Consider the following 22,580-nt stretch of genomic DNA (forward strand, 5'->3'; position numbering starts at 1 on the left):
CGTGTGACTGGTCAGTACAAATGAGGGCTACATTCTTATCTGGCTCTATAGTGCTTTGGATGATCCTGAAGCGGTAAAGTTCACAGGAGATGAACAGAGCGCATCTCTTTTCATCTGACAGATGAAAGCTCTGCAGCAACCTGACACACAGAGATGCTTCATTTTACCTGAAGGGTCTGCTGTTACTTCCCAGTGCAAGTCTCCCTCCTTGTCCCGGATCCAGCTGCACATGCCCTGGTTAAAGGAACAGCTGAGAGAACCAGCATCTGGCGGAACATGACAGATGCAGAACGAGATGACTGGTTATGGTAATTCGTCATTTACTGATCAGGTAAATGCAATTTCTGTGACGGGCAAGTCCCTGCACCATGTGTCCTGGAAAGGGCTTCCGACAGCCACTTGAGTAAAAACACTATACCCAGGTTTTATATTAACTTACAAGATAACTATACAATAAAACGACATAAATAAAATGTGCCAGGTGAGCTTTGCTGATGATAGTTTTATTTGTCCTGAAAACAGGACCCTTAGACATTCACAGGATTTTGCCACGAAGGATCTTGTTGCTGTAATAGGGTGGGACGAGGAGGAGGGTGGCCTATAGAAGTGGGTGGGCATCAACACCATTCACTAACCACAATTTTTGGCACAGACAGGAAGTTGTGTTGCCGTTTTTCTAGAAAAAACTAAATTAAGCCAATGGTCCTTTAGGGTCTCATGTAACTGACCTAAAAAAAAATACATTTATGCTTATTTTTACATAATTTTTACTCCAATCACCAAGCAACTGCAGTGCTTCACACCTTTAGCCATGATGGTAGAGATAATGTTTTAGGGGAGGGGTGGGAAATTCTCGGTCGGACAAAGCCTGAGAAACGAGAGGTAACCTTTCCTCTTTTGACATCATAACGAAACAAATTCCAGATCCAACCCTCTGAGCTGCCGCTCTGTGAACAGCAAAGCAGAATGACTGAAGCACTCTTTATACAAATCACCATTTCTAGCCACTGCAGGACCATAGACAGGCTGGGGGAACTCGTATTGATGTTAAATAATCTCTCAAAGTGAAATTTTCATGATGGGGACATTTAAGGAAGCCCTCAACACAGATTCATGTGTTAGTTGATGGCCTTGCACCTCAAGGGCGGGTAATGTGGTCAAATCCGGCACAAGTTCATTGTTAAATTACATGTATTTAACTGTTGCTTTTCTGAAATACAGTGCTGAAAGTGCAATGCACTGAAAAACAATATCTTGCGTTTACATGACAAGGTGGCAGGAACTCTGCTCCACAGCCTTCTTCAGGGTGTGTTTTAAACATGCTGGTGTGATGTTCACATACACAATCTTTTTATTTCCCAGCAAGAATAAAACAATTCTGCCAGAGTGCTGGGCAGCACTTCTTCCCACACCAGCACCTTTCTGGAAAGTTTTTTTTTAACTATCTGACACAGAGTTCAGCACTCTGCCTCTTCTATAACCCATTCTCACTGGCAACTACCAAATGCTGTAAACATGGCAATCATCTGGCACATGATGGAGGAGGGTCCGAAATTAAATGGAAATGCAGTTCTCTCAGAACACCTTGATTTGGGGTAGTGGTGGCCAAGTGGGTAAAATAATGGACCCATTATCGGAACATTGCCGGTTCGAATCTGAAGCCACAAAGGTGCCATTGAGCAAAGCACCATCCCCACACTCTGCTCCCTGGGCGCCTGTCATGGCTACCCACTGCTCACTAAGGGTGATGGTTAAAAGCAGAGGACACATTTCGTTGTGTATCACAATGACAATCACTTCACTTTCACTTTTCATACCTGGATCATCCTTCAGTTCCTCCTCAGTGTTTCCCAGTTCAATGTCGAAGTCGAATACGTTGTTCTGGCCATGATTGCGTGGTACTGCAGACAGAAAAAGAGAGTTTCAGTTAGCCACACCCACTGACCACTGCATATGGTAAACCATTTCAGGGCCCTTTTTTTTCCTTGTTGGAAAAAAAAAAAAAAAAAGCATAGTTTTACTACAGTAACAGATTTCCCCCTCCAACAATCACTTTCATAAACTGTTTATTACCATCCCAATACTGTATTTACATTAGTGTTTATTGCACTAATCTGTACATTGCTTATTACATCACCGAAGCCTTCAAATGTCATTTTAACTTTACATTTAGGGCAGTGGAAGCAGTGGAGTTTAAGGAAGCGGCCCCGTAATCTGAAGGTTGCCGGTTCGAATCCTGATCCACCAAGGTGCCATTGAGCAAACACCGTCCCCACACACCGCTCCCCGGGCACCTGTGGTGCCAGTGTATTCAGCTCTTTTTCTGTGCAGCAATATTGCATCGCCAAATCTTTTGAAAGACTTAAATTCTGAATGTGGCTAAGAGGCTTTGAGAGATAAGCGCCACCTAACAGGTTGCAGTTTGTGATTACAGAATTGATTTCAATTACCTGCCAATTTAAAGTCTGCAGCCACTTTGTCAGTAAACACATGGCCATTCCAGCTGAGCACCGCCAAAAGTGAGGCAAACAGATTTCACTCAAAAAGTCATTTCATGCCAGCAGTATCAAAGACAAGCTGGTGTCTCGGAATCAGTGGAAACACTTTCCAAGAGGGTTAATCTACAACCACTGTGTCCTATCACTGACCGTCTTGTGCAGAAATCTCTCCAAAACGCCTCTGTTGATCCAGAGGATTTGACTGAAGCCTTCAACTTTATTCCCCCCATAAAACAAATCCTATGGCAACAATTTTCTTTAACAAGCATTGCTGCTCCACCTGTTTCGCAGAGAATTTGCTACTGCTACTACGTAAGAGAGTTGTATGACTGAATACGTAACAGTGAAGTACAAAGTTGTTTTCTAGTTTAATGAAGTTCGTGGCATAACAATGACAGTGCTGGTTTATATGTCTGTCCAAAGACATTCATACCCCTATTTCACTGCATCAGTGTTTGTACTGTTCTGGTGCCGGATCACAACATTTCTCTGCCAAACTGGCTTTGAAATGGCTCTCCCTGATGGAAGGAGGTTTTTGCCCAAAATGTCATGATACACGGCCCAATACATCCTTTCCTTAATACCAATCGGTCTTCCTGTCTGCTCTGTAGAACAGCTGCTCCAAAGCATAATGTTCCCACCCCAATGCTTCACAGTGGGTATTGCATTCTTCCCCCACCAAACACATGTTCTATTTCTGTCTCATCTGACCACATGACATTCTCCCAATCCTCCTCTGGATCATACAGATGGTCTCTGGCAAACTTTAGACAGGCCTGGACATGTGCTGGTTTAAGCAGGGGAACCTTTCAAGCTCTGCAGGATTTTAATCCATGACGACATAGTGTGTTACAAATAGCCCCGACAGTTCGTCCCAGTCGTGTGCAGGTGACAGCTCTTCCCAGTCGTGTGTCCTTAGACAGCTTGCTTGTTTGTAGGTGCCTGTCTCTCACATTGTACTAATGATGAAATCTACAGACCTCTCACATGTTTTTAAGTGGGAGAACTTTTTTCCTCTGTATATGAATGAAATGACAGTACTTACTTACAATAGAATTCAATAAATACCTTTTTGGTCCTGAAAAGTAGACATTTATATTATATTTACACATTTATGCTTTTATGTATTTTCACATTTCTTAACTTTTTCTTATTTCTATCTCTATGTTAATAGAGGTGCACAGCCCTAACCTCAGTCAGTGCAGAATTGATTATAGAGGCTCCACAACTAATGGAAATAAAAAAAATAAAAAAAAACGTATTAAAACCTTTCTCTCTCAATTCCGTCTTTCTTAAGCCTGCAGCTTTTCTGCAGTTAGTTAACCAACCAAGTCAGACATTAAATTAAAATGAAAACGATTTGTGAAATGCTGTGATGATGAAATGGATGATAATTGTGTTCTGTTCAGAGGGGCGGTACTCACTGTGAACGTCCCCTCTTGGTTTGGACGTTATGTCCCTGCTGATGCTGTTGTCCACAGGAGTGGCTGGGGGGGCTGTTGGCCTTTGTGTAGGTATAACATGGACTTTGGGGGTGGGCTTTGGCTTTTTAGTGACAGGGGGCTTCCAAGGCGGCACATACGGCTTCTGGGTCACTGGGAGTGCCTGTGTGGGAACTGGAGGACGACGGGTAGGGATCAAGGGTTTTCTGGGAGGCAGGGTCACCCTTTTGGGTGGAACTTTTGCAGTGGAGGTGCTAAATGTTGGCTTGATCTTCACTGGAGTCACAGGGGGGCGTATGGTGGTAGTGGTCCTCTTCTGGTCAGAATCTGGAATGTTGTTTCCTCTGTTGTGGCTCTGGTCTGGCCTGGGAGGCTCAATGATCACCTTGGGTATTGCTGAAAATACAGAAAGTATACGTAATCAATCATGTTAAAACAAACAGAGCAGGTCCTATTCTGGTAATAATAAATAGCTGGTCTAGCTGGTCATATTATGCAAGTCCAAATGTCTTAAATGATTATTCTGATGCTGGAGAAAACACATTATTGTGTAGTTATATACATATCTGTATTCTTTTCAGAATCAGCCACTGAGACCCCTCTGGAGTGCCAAATCAGCTCTTGCTGTCAGGGTGACATAGAATTTAAATGAGCTGCAGAGTTGCACTTGTGGAAACAATGGCAGACTAAACCAGAAAAAAATACCTAGAAAACCAGAGAGAAGCTACTCGTCCTCTGGATTACCTCAAGCATCTGATGTCACCAAAGTGAGGAAAGTGATTTTGATCTTTGCATACTGCAACTACGTCTAGGTACAGGGTACATGAAGCAAAAAACAATGCCATGACTGGAGGTAGCGGCCAAACTGCAACTGCACATCACTGGTTTGTGTGTGGAACATTTAATCCTGATTTCTCTAAGGATGTCATAAACAATATACATGTTGATAACTGATTGTCATGTTATTTTATAAAGGAGACATGCATGTATTAAGATTAAATTACATAACATGTTGTTTTTCTAAATCCTTTAGTCGGTCTGAACAGGAATAACAGATTCTGTTTTATAGGACTTGTATAATATTTACCATCATGACCTCAAAACTCATTTTCACATTTGGTTGCGCTTCCATTTTATACAGCCATCAGCCATAACATTATGACCATTATGAAGTGAATAAAATGAATAATATTGTTTCAATGGCACCTGGCAGTGATGACTAGATAGCTGGGTCATAGCATCACCAATACTGTATCAGCACAATGCATCCTGCAACACTACAAAAAAAAAAATGCTCATAAAAGGTTTGAGAAGGTTTGAGATGTTGACTTCTCAGGTGTCAAATCCAACTGAGCATGCCTACTTTATTAATTTGTCAATATCTGTGACAGTCAACTGGTTGGTCATCCTGCTGATTGTGGGACTTACGTTTGCAATCATAGCCGAGTCCTTTGAAGCCATCCTTGCATTTGCATTTATATGATCCTGGTGTGTTGAAGCAGGTTGTGTGGCCAATGCAGTGGTACTTGCCTAGGGAGCACTCATCCACATCTACACACACACACACACACACACACACACACACACACATCAGCCTAAAACATATACTTTAGAAAAAGTGTCATGTTGACTTAAACTCCTCATCTTGTGTTTTTCAACATTTGTGCAAATGTTCAAAGTGCCAGATTTGAATTATGCCATCCATATGGGGAGATCACATTTTGAAAATGTTCATATTCTGCTATGAGATTACAAAACTGGCGACACATATGCTCTGCTCTTGCAAATCAAATCACATGCAAAGATGTATGTGCACAGCAAATAATCAGACTAATAATCAGTATTTTCTCCTACATCCATTTACTTTGAGCCTCTTCTTGGCTTCTCAGCTGCTAAGGCACTTACTGAATTGTTAAATACATGCGACACTGACTAAAACATTGAAAACCCAAACGTCAGAATCGAGTGTTAACAGTTAAGAAAACAAAGAGCAGTGTGTATTTTCAGTCATTCATCTTACCTATGCACTGGTATTTCCCATTGACGTACTGCAGCTCGAAGCCTTCATGGCACTTGCAGATGTAGCTGCCAAAAGTGTTGACGCACTGTCGGAACCTGGGGCACACGGCCAGGCCAGCAGCACACTCATCCACATCTGAAAGAACGAGGGGGGGGGAATCTCATTTTCATTCATCACTCACTCGCACCCTCATTCACTTCCATGCTGCCTGGCACTTCCATAAGCAGAATCTGAATAAAGCCTGATTAGGGATTCCTGTTCCGGCGTGCCATGCAGCTTCTGAAACAGTGATGGATGGGTACTGCCCTAACATGGGGAGAGTACCACATTTTTTACCCTTTTTACTCCAAACGAGGGCCCAGAATAGATGTAATATGTGTGTGTGTGTGTGTGTGTTTGTGGCACCTTGTCTACCTCTCTCTCAGTACAATCTGCCGAGCTGATTTTGACAATCAGTCTTTAGCTTAATGACAGAGAGGAGGAGGAAACAATACCAACCACCATTAGCCTCCAACTCAGCCACTCACGATAAAACATTTCCCATTCTGAAACTCATTCCCAGAATTCTCTCCACAACTGATCCATGGCAGAAGCAGAGAGGATAACTACTCCTCCGAGGAAAGCTGTTCCATAAGTGATTTCTTTCTTTTTTCCCCCCACAGGCACATTCTGTTTATTCTATGAGCATCTCTGTCACCTTAAACAGTGTTGTGAGGGAACACATGTCCCTCAGGAGAGCTTTAGAAAGACTATCTGCAGTTGCTGCCTTTCTGTTTGAAGTCAGAGGGAGACACAGCTGAAGGGCATGAAAAGCAGATCCCGCTGCGGGTACTTAACAGACAAAAACGGAAATTCTGCACACTGTCACTTTTCTACTTAATTAAATATCATACTGTTGCAACTGCTCAAATCTGGATCTCCACATTTACATTTTCTTCCAGGCCAGTGCCAAAGGTTTCAGTGAGGAGAGGAAAAACTGTTATCAGTGAAAAACACTCATTTTTGTGTTTTCATCACATTTTTAATTGTGTGCATTCTTTATTTCTTCCTGTGTCTATGTTTGGCTGATTTATTTCTACTTCAACAAGAACATTGTCACATCAGTAATGAATAACATTTGTACTCATATAAGTTATAAATGAACTATAACTAGGAACTCATATATATAAGTTATAAATGAACTATAACTAGGAACTTTTACATTGGTAGATTCTCACTGAAGGCATCAAAACTATGAATGAACACATGTGGAGTTATGTACTTAACAAAAAGTGGAGACCTGACCTACACAGTCACCGGACCTGAACCCAATCGAGATGGTTTGGGGTGAGCTGGACCGCAGAGTGAAGGCAAAGGGGCCAACAAGTGCTAAACACCTCTGGGAACTCCTTCAAGACTGTTGGAAAACCATTTCAGGTGACAACCTCTTGAAGCTCATGGAGAGAATGGCAAGAGTGTGCAAAGCAGTAATCAGAGCAAAGGGCGGCTATTTTGAAGAAACTAGAATATAAAACACGTTTTCAGTTATTTCACCTTTTTTTTGTTAAGTACATAACTCCACATGTGTTCATTCATAGTTTTGATGCCTTCAGTGAGAATCTACCAATGGAAATGGTCATGAGAATAAAGAAAACACATTGAGTGAGAAGGTGTCCAAACTTTTGGCCTAAAGGGTGTGTGTGTGTGTGTGTGTGTGTGTGTGTCTGTTGACTATCAAGCATCAGAATCGGGTTCCTCAATTTAACTGATATTAAAACACATCTAATTACAGAGGAGTCTCTTGTTGTAAAGGAGAAAGCTGAAGCTCTTGTGAGAAGCACAGAGACATTCTTCACCATTTACTTCCAGGATGTTCTGCTCTGAAATCTGTTGCAACTGACAACGATTTCTTTGTCTTTGCCGTAGGAATAAAAATGGAACTAAACATGTGCCACGGCACCGTAGACTCTGCCTTAGGCTGTGAGAAATTTCCCAGCACTGCACATCGAGACGTTTCAGAAGATCCATACCCACGCAAGTCCTTCCATCAGGCGCCAGCTGTAGCCCTGGAGACGGGCACTGGCAGCGGACCTCTCCTTTCATTACTTCACAGCCATACTGGCAGTTGGCCATGGCACAGGTGCGGGCATCTACACAGGACATGAGATGGAGGAGAAAGTTAGGGATATACGTACATGAACAAGATGAAGTGTGAAAAACACACACACACACACACACACACACAAACACACACACAAACACACACACAAACACACACAAATATATTAGAAATGTAATGATGCTCCAAATCCTCTATTCTGTACAAACCACGGGTTGCAACTGGTGACACGCTTGTCACCCATACCTAAATCTGTCACTGATAATACTTGTACATGGGCGTCAGATGTGATTTCTGCTGCAGATTTCTCAGGGCCGTGGCTGCTGGCAACTGCCAGCGCACATTCAGCCGTTCTGATAGGTGATCTAGAGGACGTGACATTAGTGAACATTCCCCATACACTACGGTCATTAATCGTACCAGGAAAATATCTCTGAGGGATTACTGGCCTGAACTTCCTAACCAAACAGAATAACAATTTCATGATGCACATGTTTTATTATTAATTGTGAAAAATGCATCGAGTCCCTGAGCAAGACACTGAACCCTGTGTGTCTCCAGGGGGACTGTCCCTGTCACTACTGACTATAAGTCGCTCCGGATAAGGATGTTCTGGAACCTTTACAGAAGATAGTGGACATTTCAATCATGATTCAGGTCTTGTTTCATGTTCTAGTCCTAATATTACAGTCAGGTCAGAGACCTACAAAAAACATCTACATAGCCTACAAATACTCAGTTACCAACTGTATTGATGTGCCTAAATTAAAAAATAGTTTTAAAATAGTTTTTGTGATATACTTAATCTGTAATGATTAAGGTTGTAACCAATAAGAAGATGTGCTTTACTGAGCTTTTTTTATATCAAGCAATTCACGATTTTTTCTTCAACATGTTCCGTGACAGCCATGACCGCCAATTTAATGTTCCTTCTTCCCAACAAAACACACGGATGTGGACAATGATAGGTCAGGGTCAAATTTGTTAGGAAGGCAATTTTCTGACCAAGACCAAAATGTCGACTTATCATCCGGTTAACATACCATGTGGAAGAAAAAATATACTAAATATTGTGTAGACTGATCAACACAGGAGTCTACAGCCAGTGCAGTTATTCAAAGTGACAGAGGGCGTGTCTGGTCATTCTGAGACAGCCAGGGAAGGAATTTTCCAGAAGTGCATCACTGCGGGAGGACAACCTCCAGGGAAATGGATGCCAGAGAAGATAACCCCACATTATTAGATTTTTATCTCCGCCAGTCCCCTGCCCCCACCAGCCGCGCCGTGCCCTCTCCAGTTCAGTCCTGCTCTCCCGAATAACAATACCATGAAATCACCCTGTCAGGCGACTGCAGCCTCAGCTCCTTATAAGGCAACGGAGGGAAACGTGTGTGTTGCTGCAGGTGTCAGAGAACGCGAAGGCAGGAACGCGCGGCCTGATTACAGCGTGGAGGAGGCCGGCAGCAGCTGCGCCTCACCTGCAAATGCAGTTTATTCCAATTTCCCTCCATAATTATGTCTGGTGTGTAGTCGTAATATCTGACAGAGCACATCTATGCACTCCAGGGTGTGTTTGTGGATGTGTGTGTGTGTATCTTCATTACTGAAGTGAATAATTTAAATAAAAAAAAAAAAAAGATCTACAGGTTCTGCCAGACTGAAATCAGATTAGCAGGGGCTCTAAAAGAACAGCCCGATATCACTACCTCTGCATCAAAGCAGCACTTTCAACCTTGACCACATTCAAGAAAGAACCGTGTGTGCTCATCATCTTAAAGAGAGAGGGAGGGAGGGAGGGAGGGAGGGAGGGAGCAGGCAGAGAGAAACTCAGCACAGGCACAGGCTCCTCCGACGAGTCCACGAAGCTCACGAGCAGCATCGAGAATCAGGTACTATGGGACTGAAGGTCACACATCTGCCTTATTGCCATGTTTACTGCCATATTTCAGCACGCTGTCCAATCTGTACATGGGGAAGCGGTATACAGCTCCCTTTTTACCACCCACATTATCAGCCCCAAGGCTGCATTGATCTGACCTAATAAAAAAAAATATTTACTGGTATTTTAATAAATTTCTGATATTGGATACAGGTCATGGCAACCAGTTTAAATGGCTGGAGGGAACTTTGCTCCTCAGCATACCAGGTGTAGTGATGCACAAACTGATCTGAAATACAGGCATATATGCTATTTGTGAACTTCATGTTGGCTTATCATTCTGGTTAAGAAAGGGACAGTGGACGAAGAGATGATTGGAGGATAGAGGCATGAGTGGAAGGAATCAATTACTTTAAAGCGAATGAAAAGATGACTGAATGTTAACGATGAGTAGAGGTTGGAGGGGTGAGATTACAGATGCTCAGGTTATACATGGAGGTTAAACTAGTAAAATGATCATGATGTGTTGGTTGAAATTTGGCTGCGATTGGAACATCATGACGGTGCAGGTCTGTTGTCCCTCTAAACTACAGAGGTCATGTTGCTGGTTTGGAGTTGAATGATTTGGAACGCAGGCATGTTTTTGGTCCAAAGATAAAATGTTGACCCCGAAGCCATTTCACATCCAGTCGCTTTGTGCACGCGCCCTCAAGGGGTGTAAAAGGGGATCCTGGCAGCGACCAGGTGGAGCACAAGGCAACTTGTAATTATGTCAGTTCATGTCAGAGTTCTTTCACGAAGGAGACTCACTTCCGCAGGTGCCGTCAGGCAGCAACATGTAGCCGTTGAGGCAGTAGCACTTGTAGCTCCCGTACGTGTTCATGCACCTGTGTTTGCAGGGCCGGGGCTTCATCCCACACTCGTTCAGGTCTGCAGACAGATGAGGCGAAGGGGGGGGAGAACACACAAGAATGGGGGAAAGGAATTAGCCAGGGGTCAGGGGTAAAAACCTGCGCGACAGCATGCTTGTGGGTGAGCTGTAGGGTACGGCGTCCTAACAAGCCCACCCTCAAGCTCACATATCCACCTCACAGCTTTATGAGCTATGCAGTCTGCTTTTTACTGTTCCCCACCGGCACCATGACGGCCTGACAGCTTCATCCCCCCATAACACGTCCAGACAAATACATTTAATTTTAACTGCACCATTTAATCTAAAAAAAGACTCTACACAGCAAATGCACCTGTGCTAAGAATGATGGAAAATGGCTTAAAGGCCTGACAAAATGAAATTTAGTCATCTGAAATGCCAATCAGCGGAAGCCTCTTGAGCCATATGGGTCCATGTTAGCATTAATGCCTAAATTAGGTTCCTAGACTGGCTGTTTGTAGACTACATTGTGCCGCAATGAAAGCGGATCCCGCAGGCTAAAGTTAGCCACCAGCACATGAGCAGCTCTCGGTGTCGTCTGCTGCAGTGTAAACGGCGCCATCTTTGGCGCGGGGGTATGCAGGGAATGCAAGCTGCAGAGCTGCAAGCCATCTGCCTTGGACAGATGACACAGATCTGAGAGATGAATGGTGCAGCGGCCAGAGGCATTGCGCTACATTACTGACCCGACGGGCCCGGCTAAGATCACGCTGGCGAGGGCTGGCTTCGAACACTTCCAGTTCCATGAAAAAAAAAAAAGAATTATAATCATAATAAAATGTAATAAAAAATATCACTTATTCATCTGACATGTCTTTCAGTAATGAACAAAGACAGTGGCAAATATGCTAGATTTATACAATGTTCTTGAACGTAGTCTATTTTTGCTCCTGTATTTGAAATCAATTCAATAAGGCACTGTTCGACTCGATTTAGCTGGACCTGATAGTGTAAATTGGAAAACAATTTAGCTCTAAACGATCTGTCACTGGATATTATATTTCCACATTTAAACAGAAAGGCATTGTTTTCTATTTCAACTGCAGAATGCATCAGGTTTTCTTGTGAAATGGATAAAAAGGTCCAATTTGTGCCGTTCAGGCACGGAACATTTACCGACTAACATACTAAGATTCCCAGTCTGAACTGGTTATTTGCTCAGCCCCCACCGAACAAAAGCTCAAGTGCTGCAGGAGGTCTTCCACGGTCACCTCTCCCAGCTCAGGCAGGCTACCTCTGCACTCGGCGAAGGAATGAAGCCTCTCCATACAAGTCTCCACTTGTCAGTGGAGCGAATACAGGAAACCATCCAAGCAGTCTGGGAACGTGGCAATTGCTAGAGAGTTGAAACAGCCAGCTCTGACAATCAACACATGCCGGCAGGGCGGGAAATCCAAAGTGCAGCTCTTGAAAGGGCAAGGCATTTACGGCGCGAAAAAAGGCGAGAGGGAAGGAAAAAAAAAAAAAAAAAAAAAAACATTATTGGAGGGTGGGGCAGACAGCAGACAGATTGGACCAGCGCCACACAAACATCCTCTCAAGCTCTCTGCAGGACTGCCGTACTGCCTGAAAGGGAAGGATATCACATGGACATGAATGCAGCTACTGGGAAACACATGCAGGATTCTGGGCCAGAGAGTTCCAGAAGACTGACGTACGGCGAACGCACTGAAGAGTGTAGCTGGAAAGCATGAGAAGGACAGAGGATTAGAGAGGGAAGGGCTTTGGCTGAAGTGAAGTGGCTTGATTCAGCCATGCCCGTCCCGATTCTGGGAAATCGAATGGACTCTCGCATTCATCTCTCAGCCTAGTGAACTGCGGCATGCAGGCGCAGCCAGGGAAGGGGGAGGTCGAGGGTGTTCGAGACTGTCCCCCTTGGCTAGTGGAGTAGCTCACCCTCTGGTTGAACACCTGTAGGCTGGTGGTCCATGGGAAGAAAGATAGGGGGGTGACTGTCCCATATTGGGGGCGTAACATACTCCTGCTCTTCTTTAGGAGTGGTTGAGGGAAAGGAAAAGGGGACATAAATAGACACATGAACAGTTAAAACAGCAGACAGCACAGACATAAAAAAAAAAGTTCAGACGTTTCTACCCAAATCCCATTCCTGAAAGACATTATGCAGAAAAGAGGATTAGTCTCAGGAAAATCCGTCTCCTTGTGTCAGCAGCATTCCTTTTCCTGTCAAGGCCAAACGATTTTATCAGCATTTCAAACCGAGGTCTGGTCTCCGAGAAAATTCAGCAGTACCAATATGCAGTCAACAGTGATTCATTTTCAGATTATACTGCTCTCTATTATGCTCATTCCATTTGTACAGCTGGTCAGGTACAGATGTTGGCTAACAGTCTCCATCCCTGTTCATCCCATGGGAGTTCAATGTGGTTGAGGTCAGGGCTCTGAGCGGGTCAGTCAACTCACCCAGTCGCACTGAGGCACAGTTATGCTGGTCCCAAACCAAATAAGGACCAAAACCCTTAAAAAAACAGCCCCACCCTATTAACCTTCCTCCGCCATGCTTCACAGTTGGCACAACGCAGTCAGGCAGGTAATGCTCAAACCCCGACTAACCCATCTGACCATTAAACAGACATTGCGCTACTCTGAACAACATGTTTCCTCTGCTCCACAGTCCAGTGTCGATGTGCTAAACATCCAAGACTTGTGTGCAGCTGATCTGCCATGGAAACCCATTCCATGACACGACTCTTCGTCTATTAGCAGAGGGTTGGTGACTTTTACACACCATGGACCTTGGCAGCTGTTGACTAGCTGTTTACTACTGGGTTCTGCTAACAGAAATTGTGCCTGTTCCCTACTCCCAAGATAGCTAAAATCATCTTATTACAATAATTAGTTTCAAGCCATCTTTCATCACATTCCTACATTCCTATAGCGTTCAACAATTTTCTAGTGTTATTTGCAATGTTACAATGTTAACACAGGCTTCAGTAGGAATGCTATTAAATACCAATTACTGGTTGGTTTTGAATGACGTGATGTTTCTGTGCTTTAACAGCTTCAGTTAATCTTGGTCATCCATGACATTGTCTCTGGTTCACCTGTTTTCATCCCTTGGACCACTTTTGGCACAGCAGACCTCGTTTTGAAGATACTATCACCAACCATCTAGCAATCACAAATTGGCCCTTGTAAAAGCTGCTCAATTTTTGCTTTAAAATATTACATATCAAAAAATGATCCCACCCACTGCCAGGTACCACTGTAAAGATGTCAACAGTCTTATAACCGTCACCGGTCATATCCATAATGGCTCCATGTTTCCCCACAATAAAATGCACAAGCAACTGCCACCATAAATCTCTCCTTAAGCAAATTCCTTAACCAAGGCTTAAATAAAAGGCACCTCGAGTTTTTCAGGCTTAAAAAGACAAGGAGGCTACAAGGCTGAAGCCAGAGGTAATGTTACCTGTTAGACAAACAAGGAGTCTGTTGGCACAGGACTGTAGTATTTCCTCACTTTCAACAGTTTTAACCTTATTTTCCTTGTGAGGAATGATAAAGGAGTGCGCCACGGCTTGCTCACAGCCAGGAAAGTGGCGCTGAGCTGTCTAGCCACAGCATCCTGAACCGACACAGCGGGGAAATGAGAGACGACTCCTTTAAAACATTCCTCGGGGGATTATTTCTTCTTTTTTTTGTCTTCCTCAACCCTTTCATTGTTTCTTTCTTTCATTTTTTTTTTATTTTTTAAGATTACACATTCTCCCATTTCACTCCCATCAGGGCAGGAATTCCACAGCTTCAGGACTGCTCTTCCTCTACTGTTGTTAGGTAAGTAACACAAATGAGATATTTAGCCAAGAGAGCTGCTCTGTCTGATACCCCGATCAGTTTTCAGAAACATTAAGTCATTTCAGTGGAATTAAAAAACATCCACTACAAGTTTGGGCCCAACCTCTTCCAAATTCTAATATGCATAATGAACAAGAAAACTGTACAAAAACAATCAACACGGGAATGGATGTTCAAGAGTTAAATGTAACTGAATTAAGTTTATGAGTTTCATAGGTCCCTGTCCCTTCAGCAGAGATTTTGTATCTAACTTGTGCCCAAGCTCTCCAGGAACCTTCTCAAGTCTGCAAAATGAATCTCAAAGCATACGCCTTGTTCCTCAACCAATAGCTTGAGCCTTTGTGGCTGAATACTATATTGTTTCAGACTATATAATATCCATGTACATATGTTACATAACACACGATTTCTTTGGCCTGAAGACCTTACCTTGGTTGCAGGTCTTGCCCGTGTAGCCAGGGTGACACTTGCACTTGTTAGGTCCGACACACTCTCCGTGCTTACAGCCATGTTGGCAGAGGGCTGTGGATGGCAAATTCATTTAGTGAGACAACTCACAACATATACACGCATCTGCACATCTGACCAATGCATATTAATCAATAATTGATGAGTCCTTGGTGCATAGACGCTATATGAGTCTGTTAATCTACATGCATTATTTCACTGAAAAACAGTCATTTACAGCAGAGGACAGCATCTGCTAATTATGTATGTGAAAAAACATGAAGTCAACAGAAGAGAATTAGTTTATTATGACAATTTGCTGGGCACCTGCTCAGATATTGAATTTGCACAGGCAGACAGTGCCAGGAGAGAAACAACAAAAGGAGGCTGTAATGGAAAGTGTGGGTCAGGGAGCTATTTCTTCTTCTTCCTAGAGTGAGCAAAGGGAGCATTGTTAGTCGGGCTCTAATCGGTCACCTCACTGCAGTGTGCACAACACCACGGACATAAGGGCCTTCAGCCAAGTGCAACTAATTTCCTTTAAAAGCTTCATTAGTTTTGTCATAATACTGGACCACTGGAGCAGTCCATTGCACATCCCCTGCCACGTGCAGAGAGCCTGAAAAGTGTTCACCGTGTCTGTTCATATGCTCTCTGCGCCTGTGTCGGTATTTTCCTAGCAATTGTGCCAGTTTTGCATTAGGCCTCAAAGATCAGGCTCAGTAATGTTCAGAGTTCAAAGCAAACATCAGCGCACAGCTGGTTTGCAGTCGCTGCATTCGTGGCTGCATGTGCACATGAGTTCTGGACGGCCCTGCTAACACTCCCTCTGACTTCTGCTGTGGCACAGGGCTGAAGAAGCAGGCTGTGAAAGCACCAGGCATGAGATCAAGCCATCTATTACAAAGTGGAGACGTGTCAGCGCCGTCCTGAACAGTCCCGACTAAACTTAGACTGAAATAAACCTTAGACATCAAGACATGTCCAAATCAGGTCCTTACATGGTCAAGATGGGACTGCAATGAAGTCCACAAAAGTTGTATAGTAAAAAATGATTTAAACATGGGGCTGTGGGCAGATCCCCACCATTCTCTACCTTTGGTTCATTTAAAGAACTAGGCCCAGGGGAATTACCCAGGTCTTCAAACAGCATCAGATGGCCTGCGCCCATATCTAAAAATGTTCGTCGGCTTTTTTAAGCCAGTGATGCATCGCACACCCCATTGGCACACGTAATGTCCCGGATGTACCCCTCACAGTAAATGGGACAGGGAAAGGAGGAATCACGCAGTGAAAATTTGTATGATTTTTTTTTCCTGATTGCAAGGTTGTGCGCTGTTGGTGAACCCTGCAGAGACTGAGAGAGATAACTGGAGGATGTGCCATAAGTGACCCAGGACATGATCAGACAAGTAATGGTAACACTAAGAGAGACTCAAGCAGGGTACCACGCCCCAACACTGCTCCCTGGGCGCTGCACAGAGCTGCCAAATGTTCCATGTGTGGATGGGAGAAAATTCCAGTGTATAGGTACTGTAGGCACATCAGTTGGTACAGCAGCTGCAGTTCTTCTAGAACTGATGGGATTAGCTTTCAGTGCACAAACACAACTGATCTAGTCCATCCTTACATGTCCATAAGCAAAATCTGGCGGCCAAATCAGGACACCATCAATCTATATAGATAATGTAGATTTTTTTTTTTTTCTAAATATAGATTTTTTTAAAATCCCTGGTGTGATTGTCAATGCAGAAACAAATTATTTCCAAGCAGTCAGCTGACAAACACTCTCTCTTTCAATACATGAAAATTACAGTATTACTGGAATCATTTTAATAAGATAAACATATAACAATGCTTTTCAGTCCAGAATCACAATTTGTGTACATTTTTTGAACTTATTTACTAAAAGGTTGTGTATGTGACTGCCCAACAGGCTGTATTTGTCATATATTTCTGTGTCTCCTAACAGCTGTTTAGTTAAGTATTTGATCATGTGTGTATGCTTTAATACGTGTTATAAAAAGCATTCACATACAGATCAGGACAGTGCGACACATGGAACATGTTGGCAGCTCTACTGGTCAGAAAGAAAGAGTCGGGTATGGAAGCACTTCAAATTTGACATGATGTCTGAAGCGTTTATATCTGATTTGGAAAAGGCAATTTCCAGTGACATTTCTGATAATGTGACATCCCAAAAGCATAGGACACATTTTGCGGTGCACGTTGTGCCGTGCCATGTGCACAATGACAAAAAAAAAAAAAAAAAATTTAAATAAAGAAATAAGTGACGCTAACCTTGGGGCTGGCACCTTATCCTGACTACCCTGTTGGTTAAGATGTAGAGGGCTGCAAAACAAATGTCCAAAAAGGAAAAAAAAAAAAAGGACATTCCAGGCTTTGCATGATGAGTGATGAGAAAACATGGCATGAAAAGCAAGCTCACATTCAGCAGCAAGCGGGTTTTACTGAAACCACAGACAAGCATGCACAACCCCTGCCCTGGCCGCAACCGCAGTCCTGCACATGAGAGGGTTCCTTGCTAAATCAGAGCTGGCACTCAGTCAGTCAACCTATTTACTTAACTTTTAATATCTTTAATGGGGTTGTAGTCATTCATATTCTGCCAGCAAGCACATTTGCAATATTGCATTTCCCCTCCAGGAAGATAAATAATATGGTTACCTCACGTCTAGTGGCATTTTCATGTAATTTTCCATTAATGCATTATCTACCAGTCTCATCCAACTGCACCGGTAACCACTTACAGCGCCAGTGATTAAAGGATAAGGATCATTCAGATTTTCATTAGTTCCAGCACCGGTCTTGCAAAGGAACGAAAACCAGGAGACTGTCCTTTAATCCAAGAGAAGCTATTTGACAGGTCAGTATCCTGCCGGATTCCCTAATCTGTCGTCGGGATCACAGCACTCGAGCGCCAGAGAAAGTTAATATGGGGTCTAATCTTCCACATCGTCTCCCTGGCTCTGAGTGCAGAACACAAAAAGAAAGAGTCTGCGGAAGGCGCAGGGCCTATGGGTTATCCTTACTTAAAAGATTACAGGCGGAGGCCGTGTGAATACGTCTCACGGTTCATTCAATACAAATTTCTGGATTAATTCACAGTTGCTGTATGTGGCTGGTGCTGGCGCCACAAATCTGCATAATTATATTTACAACAATGTCAATGCAACATTGATCTTTTGTTTAAAGTGAAACACTAGAGTGGTAGTAGCCTAGTGGGCAACACACTCGTCTGTGCACCAGAAGACCCAGGTTCAAACCCCACTTGCTACCACTGTGTCCCTGAGCAAGACACTTGAGTGAGGGGGACTGTCCCTGTAACTACTCATTGTAAGTCGCTCTGGATCAGGGCATCTGATAAATTCCATAATTGTAAATGTAACAAATGAAAAGGCTAACCAAAAGTGTAAAGGCTAATATAGAAAGTCGAAAAATATAAAAACAGTTGCCCGTAATGTTACTGCAGTGGCATCATTGCCAAGAAATATTATTTGATTTCCAGTGAAAAGGGCAAAGCAGCAATGCTAACTGGATCTGGCTACATGCTAGCTTCTCTGACCCAACCAATATTCACAGTTATGTCTGCAACATCATTGCAATTACACTGTACACTGTTTTGCAGCCATAACTGTGAATATTGGATGGGTCCACATAACTGTGAATATTGGATGGGTCCACATTTTTTACTTGCATACAAAGCAAGTAAAAAATGCAAAGTAGCAGTGCTGGATACGCCAGGTTGGACATGTGCTACCTAGATGGACACTAACTGAATCTTGTTATTATAAATAATTACTTAGTTTCGTTAAGTGAAGTTTTGTTAGAACTGGTTTTGTGAAGGTTGTCATCTGGGGAACAGATCTGCCGAAAAGAACAGCATGGGAAAAGAAAATTAAATTCATAAGAACGGCCCATATGCACCCATTAACAGTGGCACATCTGGATGCACATAGTATGCTTCATTAAATATTAATGAAGGATAAAATGTAAATAATAAAATCACTCTGGGTTTCATCAGTGCTTGGATTGGAAACATCAGCTGTCTGATATGCTTCATCTGGCAAGGAGCAGATGGGACAGGAAGCATCCAGCTCATCACACATGGAACGGGATCCGTGCTGCATGAGAACCCAGAGTAGCTGGGAAGGACCTCCTCAGTGGCAGGATGCCGCCGCAGCAATGGGCAATGCCACCGGCAAACATTTTAAACACTTTCTGGTAGAGTTGCAAGCAAGTCCCTCAAGTTAGCCACTTTTTAACTCAGCCACTTTTTAACACTTGACATCGTGCTTCAAGGAAATCCTTTAGAGTGGCAGTGCCATATAAAGGAAGTGCTATTTAAAAATTTACATATTTGGATAAATGCGCTCGCACACATGTAAAACACAAAATGCAACACACTGCAGGAGGAGGACGAGCAAATATCCGCAGCCATTTACCATTCATTACAGCATGTCCTCGGGTTAGTGCTGAGCAAAGCAAAAACACTTATAGCCCCTTTCCACTGCGCAGTGGGGTACGCTACACTTTGCAAGGTTCTTCAAGAAGGGGGGAGGGCTCTACCAAACTGGATCACTTTTCTACTAAGAAGGAAAAATGGACCCATCAATCATGGCAAGTGATGCACAGAGAAGGAACAATGAAAAATCTTGGGCTGTACAGGACGGCCCATAAACAAGATTGCAAGACTGTTGACTAATGAGACAGTAGTCTTCCAGAGACATTAGCTGTCTTTTTTTTTTGGTTCCTGCTCAGGAGTGAAACACTCTGCAGGATCATGGCTTTAAAAAAAAACCCACACCATACTGTACTGTATCATAAACCACTGCGCAATGCAAAAAGGACCAATTACAAAAGCGTGCAACCTCTTTTCTGTGCATTTCTGATGCAAAGCAACAGTTATTATATTCAACACTGTGCACACAAACCATGCAGGTCTGGATGTACTCTTATATTAAATATATTTTTATTGCCCTGAAAATAATGCCAACACCTGAATTTAAATGAGCAAATAGCCAAGAAACTTTTTTTACTTTTGATTAATGACAGTGATTAATATGTTCATATGGCAAAATATTGTTCAAGAATGAAATGATTGGCCTGAATCAATCAATTTAAACATATAAGACAGTCAAAAAATGGCTAAAATTGGTGTAAAAAATCAAGGGGGAAAAAAGGGGAAAACGTAGAAAAATAAAGCTGAATTCACAGCTGTTTAACAGTGAAAGCATAAGCAACTCCACGTGAACGATGCAACAAGAGGAAGGGAGGTGCATGAAGCAATGCACCCATCATGCACGGTCCCTATGGCCCTACTCTACACGCCTGTGGAGGCGGTGTCATAATCTGCAGTTGCAGCAGTCTGGTCTAGCTACAGCAACATTATGTGGCAATAAAATCCAGTCATCTGACTACCTGAAGATACCGAATGGCCACACTTTTCCATCAATTGGCCTTTTCTTTTTCCCAATTGAACAAGCATCTTTCAAGATGACAATGGCAAGATTCATTGGAACTGTGAAAATTTGGTTTGGTCAATCAGTTCATCATTTCCTCCAACATATGAAACAATTTAGTCAGAACAGATTCAGAACTAAAAAACAGCATGTGAGCAATAGGAAACAAATCACTAAATTTTAAACCTTTCAGTATCATTAATCTGAAGGTGTGCATGATTTTTGCATGAATAAAGAAGGTTAATAATTAAGTATGAATTTTAAATAATAATAATATAGGTGATAATAAAACTCAACATACTCTCGATTCTCCTATTAGAATATTATGGAGGGGGTGATCAATACGCATGAAACGGTGCTTTTAAAAACTTAAAGAGATGAGCTGACACTGATATCTGTAACTAAAAATGCAAACTTTGTTTTGTTGATATGAGAACATGGAATGACTGGGTTAAAATGGAAGTTAAATTCCACAGAGAAAGAAAATTCAATTGGCCACAAATGAATGTCATGACTGAAAAGCGTGTGATTAAAAAAAGATTACATTTTTTTCAGAATAATGATTTTAGGTTTAAATTTAAGATATGCTGACTGATTTGACTGACTGTCATCAAGTTGTGCCTGCTTCACATCCTCTTAAAAAAAATAGTTCCTGCGTATTTGGTTTCAAAGAGCCTGTGTAGCCCAGCAGCCCTTAACCCTGAACAATAGTGCAAAGCTTATGAAGCAATCTTTCCCCCAAAGATTGTCCTTTGTTTCAGCCATCAGTATTACAGGACAACATATAAATGGCACAGAAGCACATCAGTATAAGTGTGTGCTCCTTACAGCAAGGTCACAGACATTTGCATTCATTATTTAAGCAGCGCATAATGATAGAGCAAACACTCCTCCAAAATTGGTATGAGAGTCTGTGAATACAAAGACATTTTTTATGATGTAATTGTTAAAATTACATTTCATGTGGACTTGCTGTACTGAGTGTATACTGCATGGCTGTGGCTGCTGGTGAAGGTTAAAGCAGTTAAAGGTTGAAGCCCCTAAGCTGACCCCTGGTAGCTCCATAAGCCGAAAATGGCACTGGTCACTCACGCTGGCAGTGGCCCCAAGAGCGCCGCGTCCATCCCCAGCAGCAGTCGATGCGCGAGCCGTAGCGACACAGCCCACTGGATGAGGCCATCTGCCGCGGCCACCTGTCAGGAGACACACCCATCAGTTCACGAACCAACATCAATTTACAGCATCGATACCAGTGTATCCAAGGGTCACGGCAACCAAATAATAACATCTACTAATCAACTAATAACAGTGGTGGCCTAGCGGGTAAGGAAGCAGACCCGCAATCAGAAGGTTGCCGGTTCGAATCCCCAAACCGCCCCCACCCAGGCGCCTTTCATGGCAGCCCTCTGCTCAGCAAAATCAGAGGATGTGTTTCGTTGTGTACACGGTTTGCTGTGCATCATAATGACAATCACTTCACTTTAATTTCTATTAATGGTGTTGCCATGGAAACCGTTTGACAATGTCAAATGAAGTATATCTTTAAGAACATGAACATGTATGCTAGTTTTCTGCACATTGGAGAGGAGGAATTAACTACCCTTTTTGTTGTTGTGTAATTATTTAATCTACATTTTAAAGGTGGGAGGGGCCTGCAAGCATGATTGACAGCTCACTATCTACTTCACCATTGTTGATGCAGGGCAAGTCTAGGTCTATGATTGTTTCTTTCAAGTATTTAACTGCAGGACTCTCAGTGGGAAACAGCTACCGAACACGTAAATAAAAGACCAAACTTGGTGAACTAGTGAAAATGGACAATATTAACAATAATAACAAAATCATTCTCAAAAATTATCCAAAGAAATGCTTTCTTTACTGATAACTATCACGATTGGGTTTGAAAATTGTATTAAGACAAACAAAACATCTCTTAAAAATCTAAACCTTAGTGAAAGTGTGTAAG

General features: G+C 42.7%; 1 protein-coding gene across 2 annotated transcripts in view; it reads right to left on the bottom strand.

Annotated features, from left to right (window-relative positions):
• Nucleotides 1-22,580, bottom strand: part of npnta (nephronectin a) — a 31,449-nt gene that overhangs the window by 3,144 nt on the left and 5,725 nt on the right. The window contains exons 2-11 of one of the 2 annotated variants that reach the window (XM_028975149.1): nt 21,707-21,807; nt 15,114-15,206; nt 12,765-12,857; nt 10,748-10,867; nt 7,970-8,089; nt 5,961-6,095; nt 5,369-5,491; nt 3,923-4,336; nt 1,818-1,901; nt 168-266 (exon numbers count right to left, since the gene is read on the bottom strand). In XM_028975149.1, the coding sequence (XP_028830982.1) occupies nt 168-266; nt 1,818-1,901; nt 3,923-4,336; nt 5,369-5,491; nt 5,961-6,095; nt 7,970-8,089; nt 10,748-10,867; nt 12,765-12,857; nt 15,114-15,206; nt 21,707-21,807 (1,382 nt within the window). The remainder of the gene's footprint in view (nt 1-167; nt 267-1,817; nt 1,902-3,922; nt 4,337-5,368; nt 5,492-5,960; nt 6,096-7,969; nt 8,090-10,747; nt 10,868-12,764; nt 12,858-15,113; nt 15,207-21,706; nt 21,808-22,580) is intronic. The other variant, XM_028975150.1, reaches the window with a different exon arrangement.

This window comes from Denticeps clupeoides, chromosome 4 (assembly GCF_900700375.1).
Source record: "Denticeps clupeoides chromosome 4, fDenClu1.1, whole genome shotgun sequence".
Classification (NCBI taxonomy): Eukaryota; Metazoa; Chordata; class Actinopteri; order Clupeiformes; family Denticipitidae; genus Denticeps; species Denticeps clupeoides.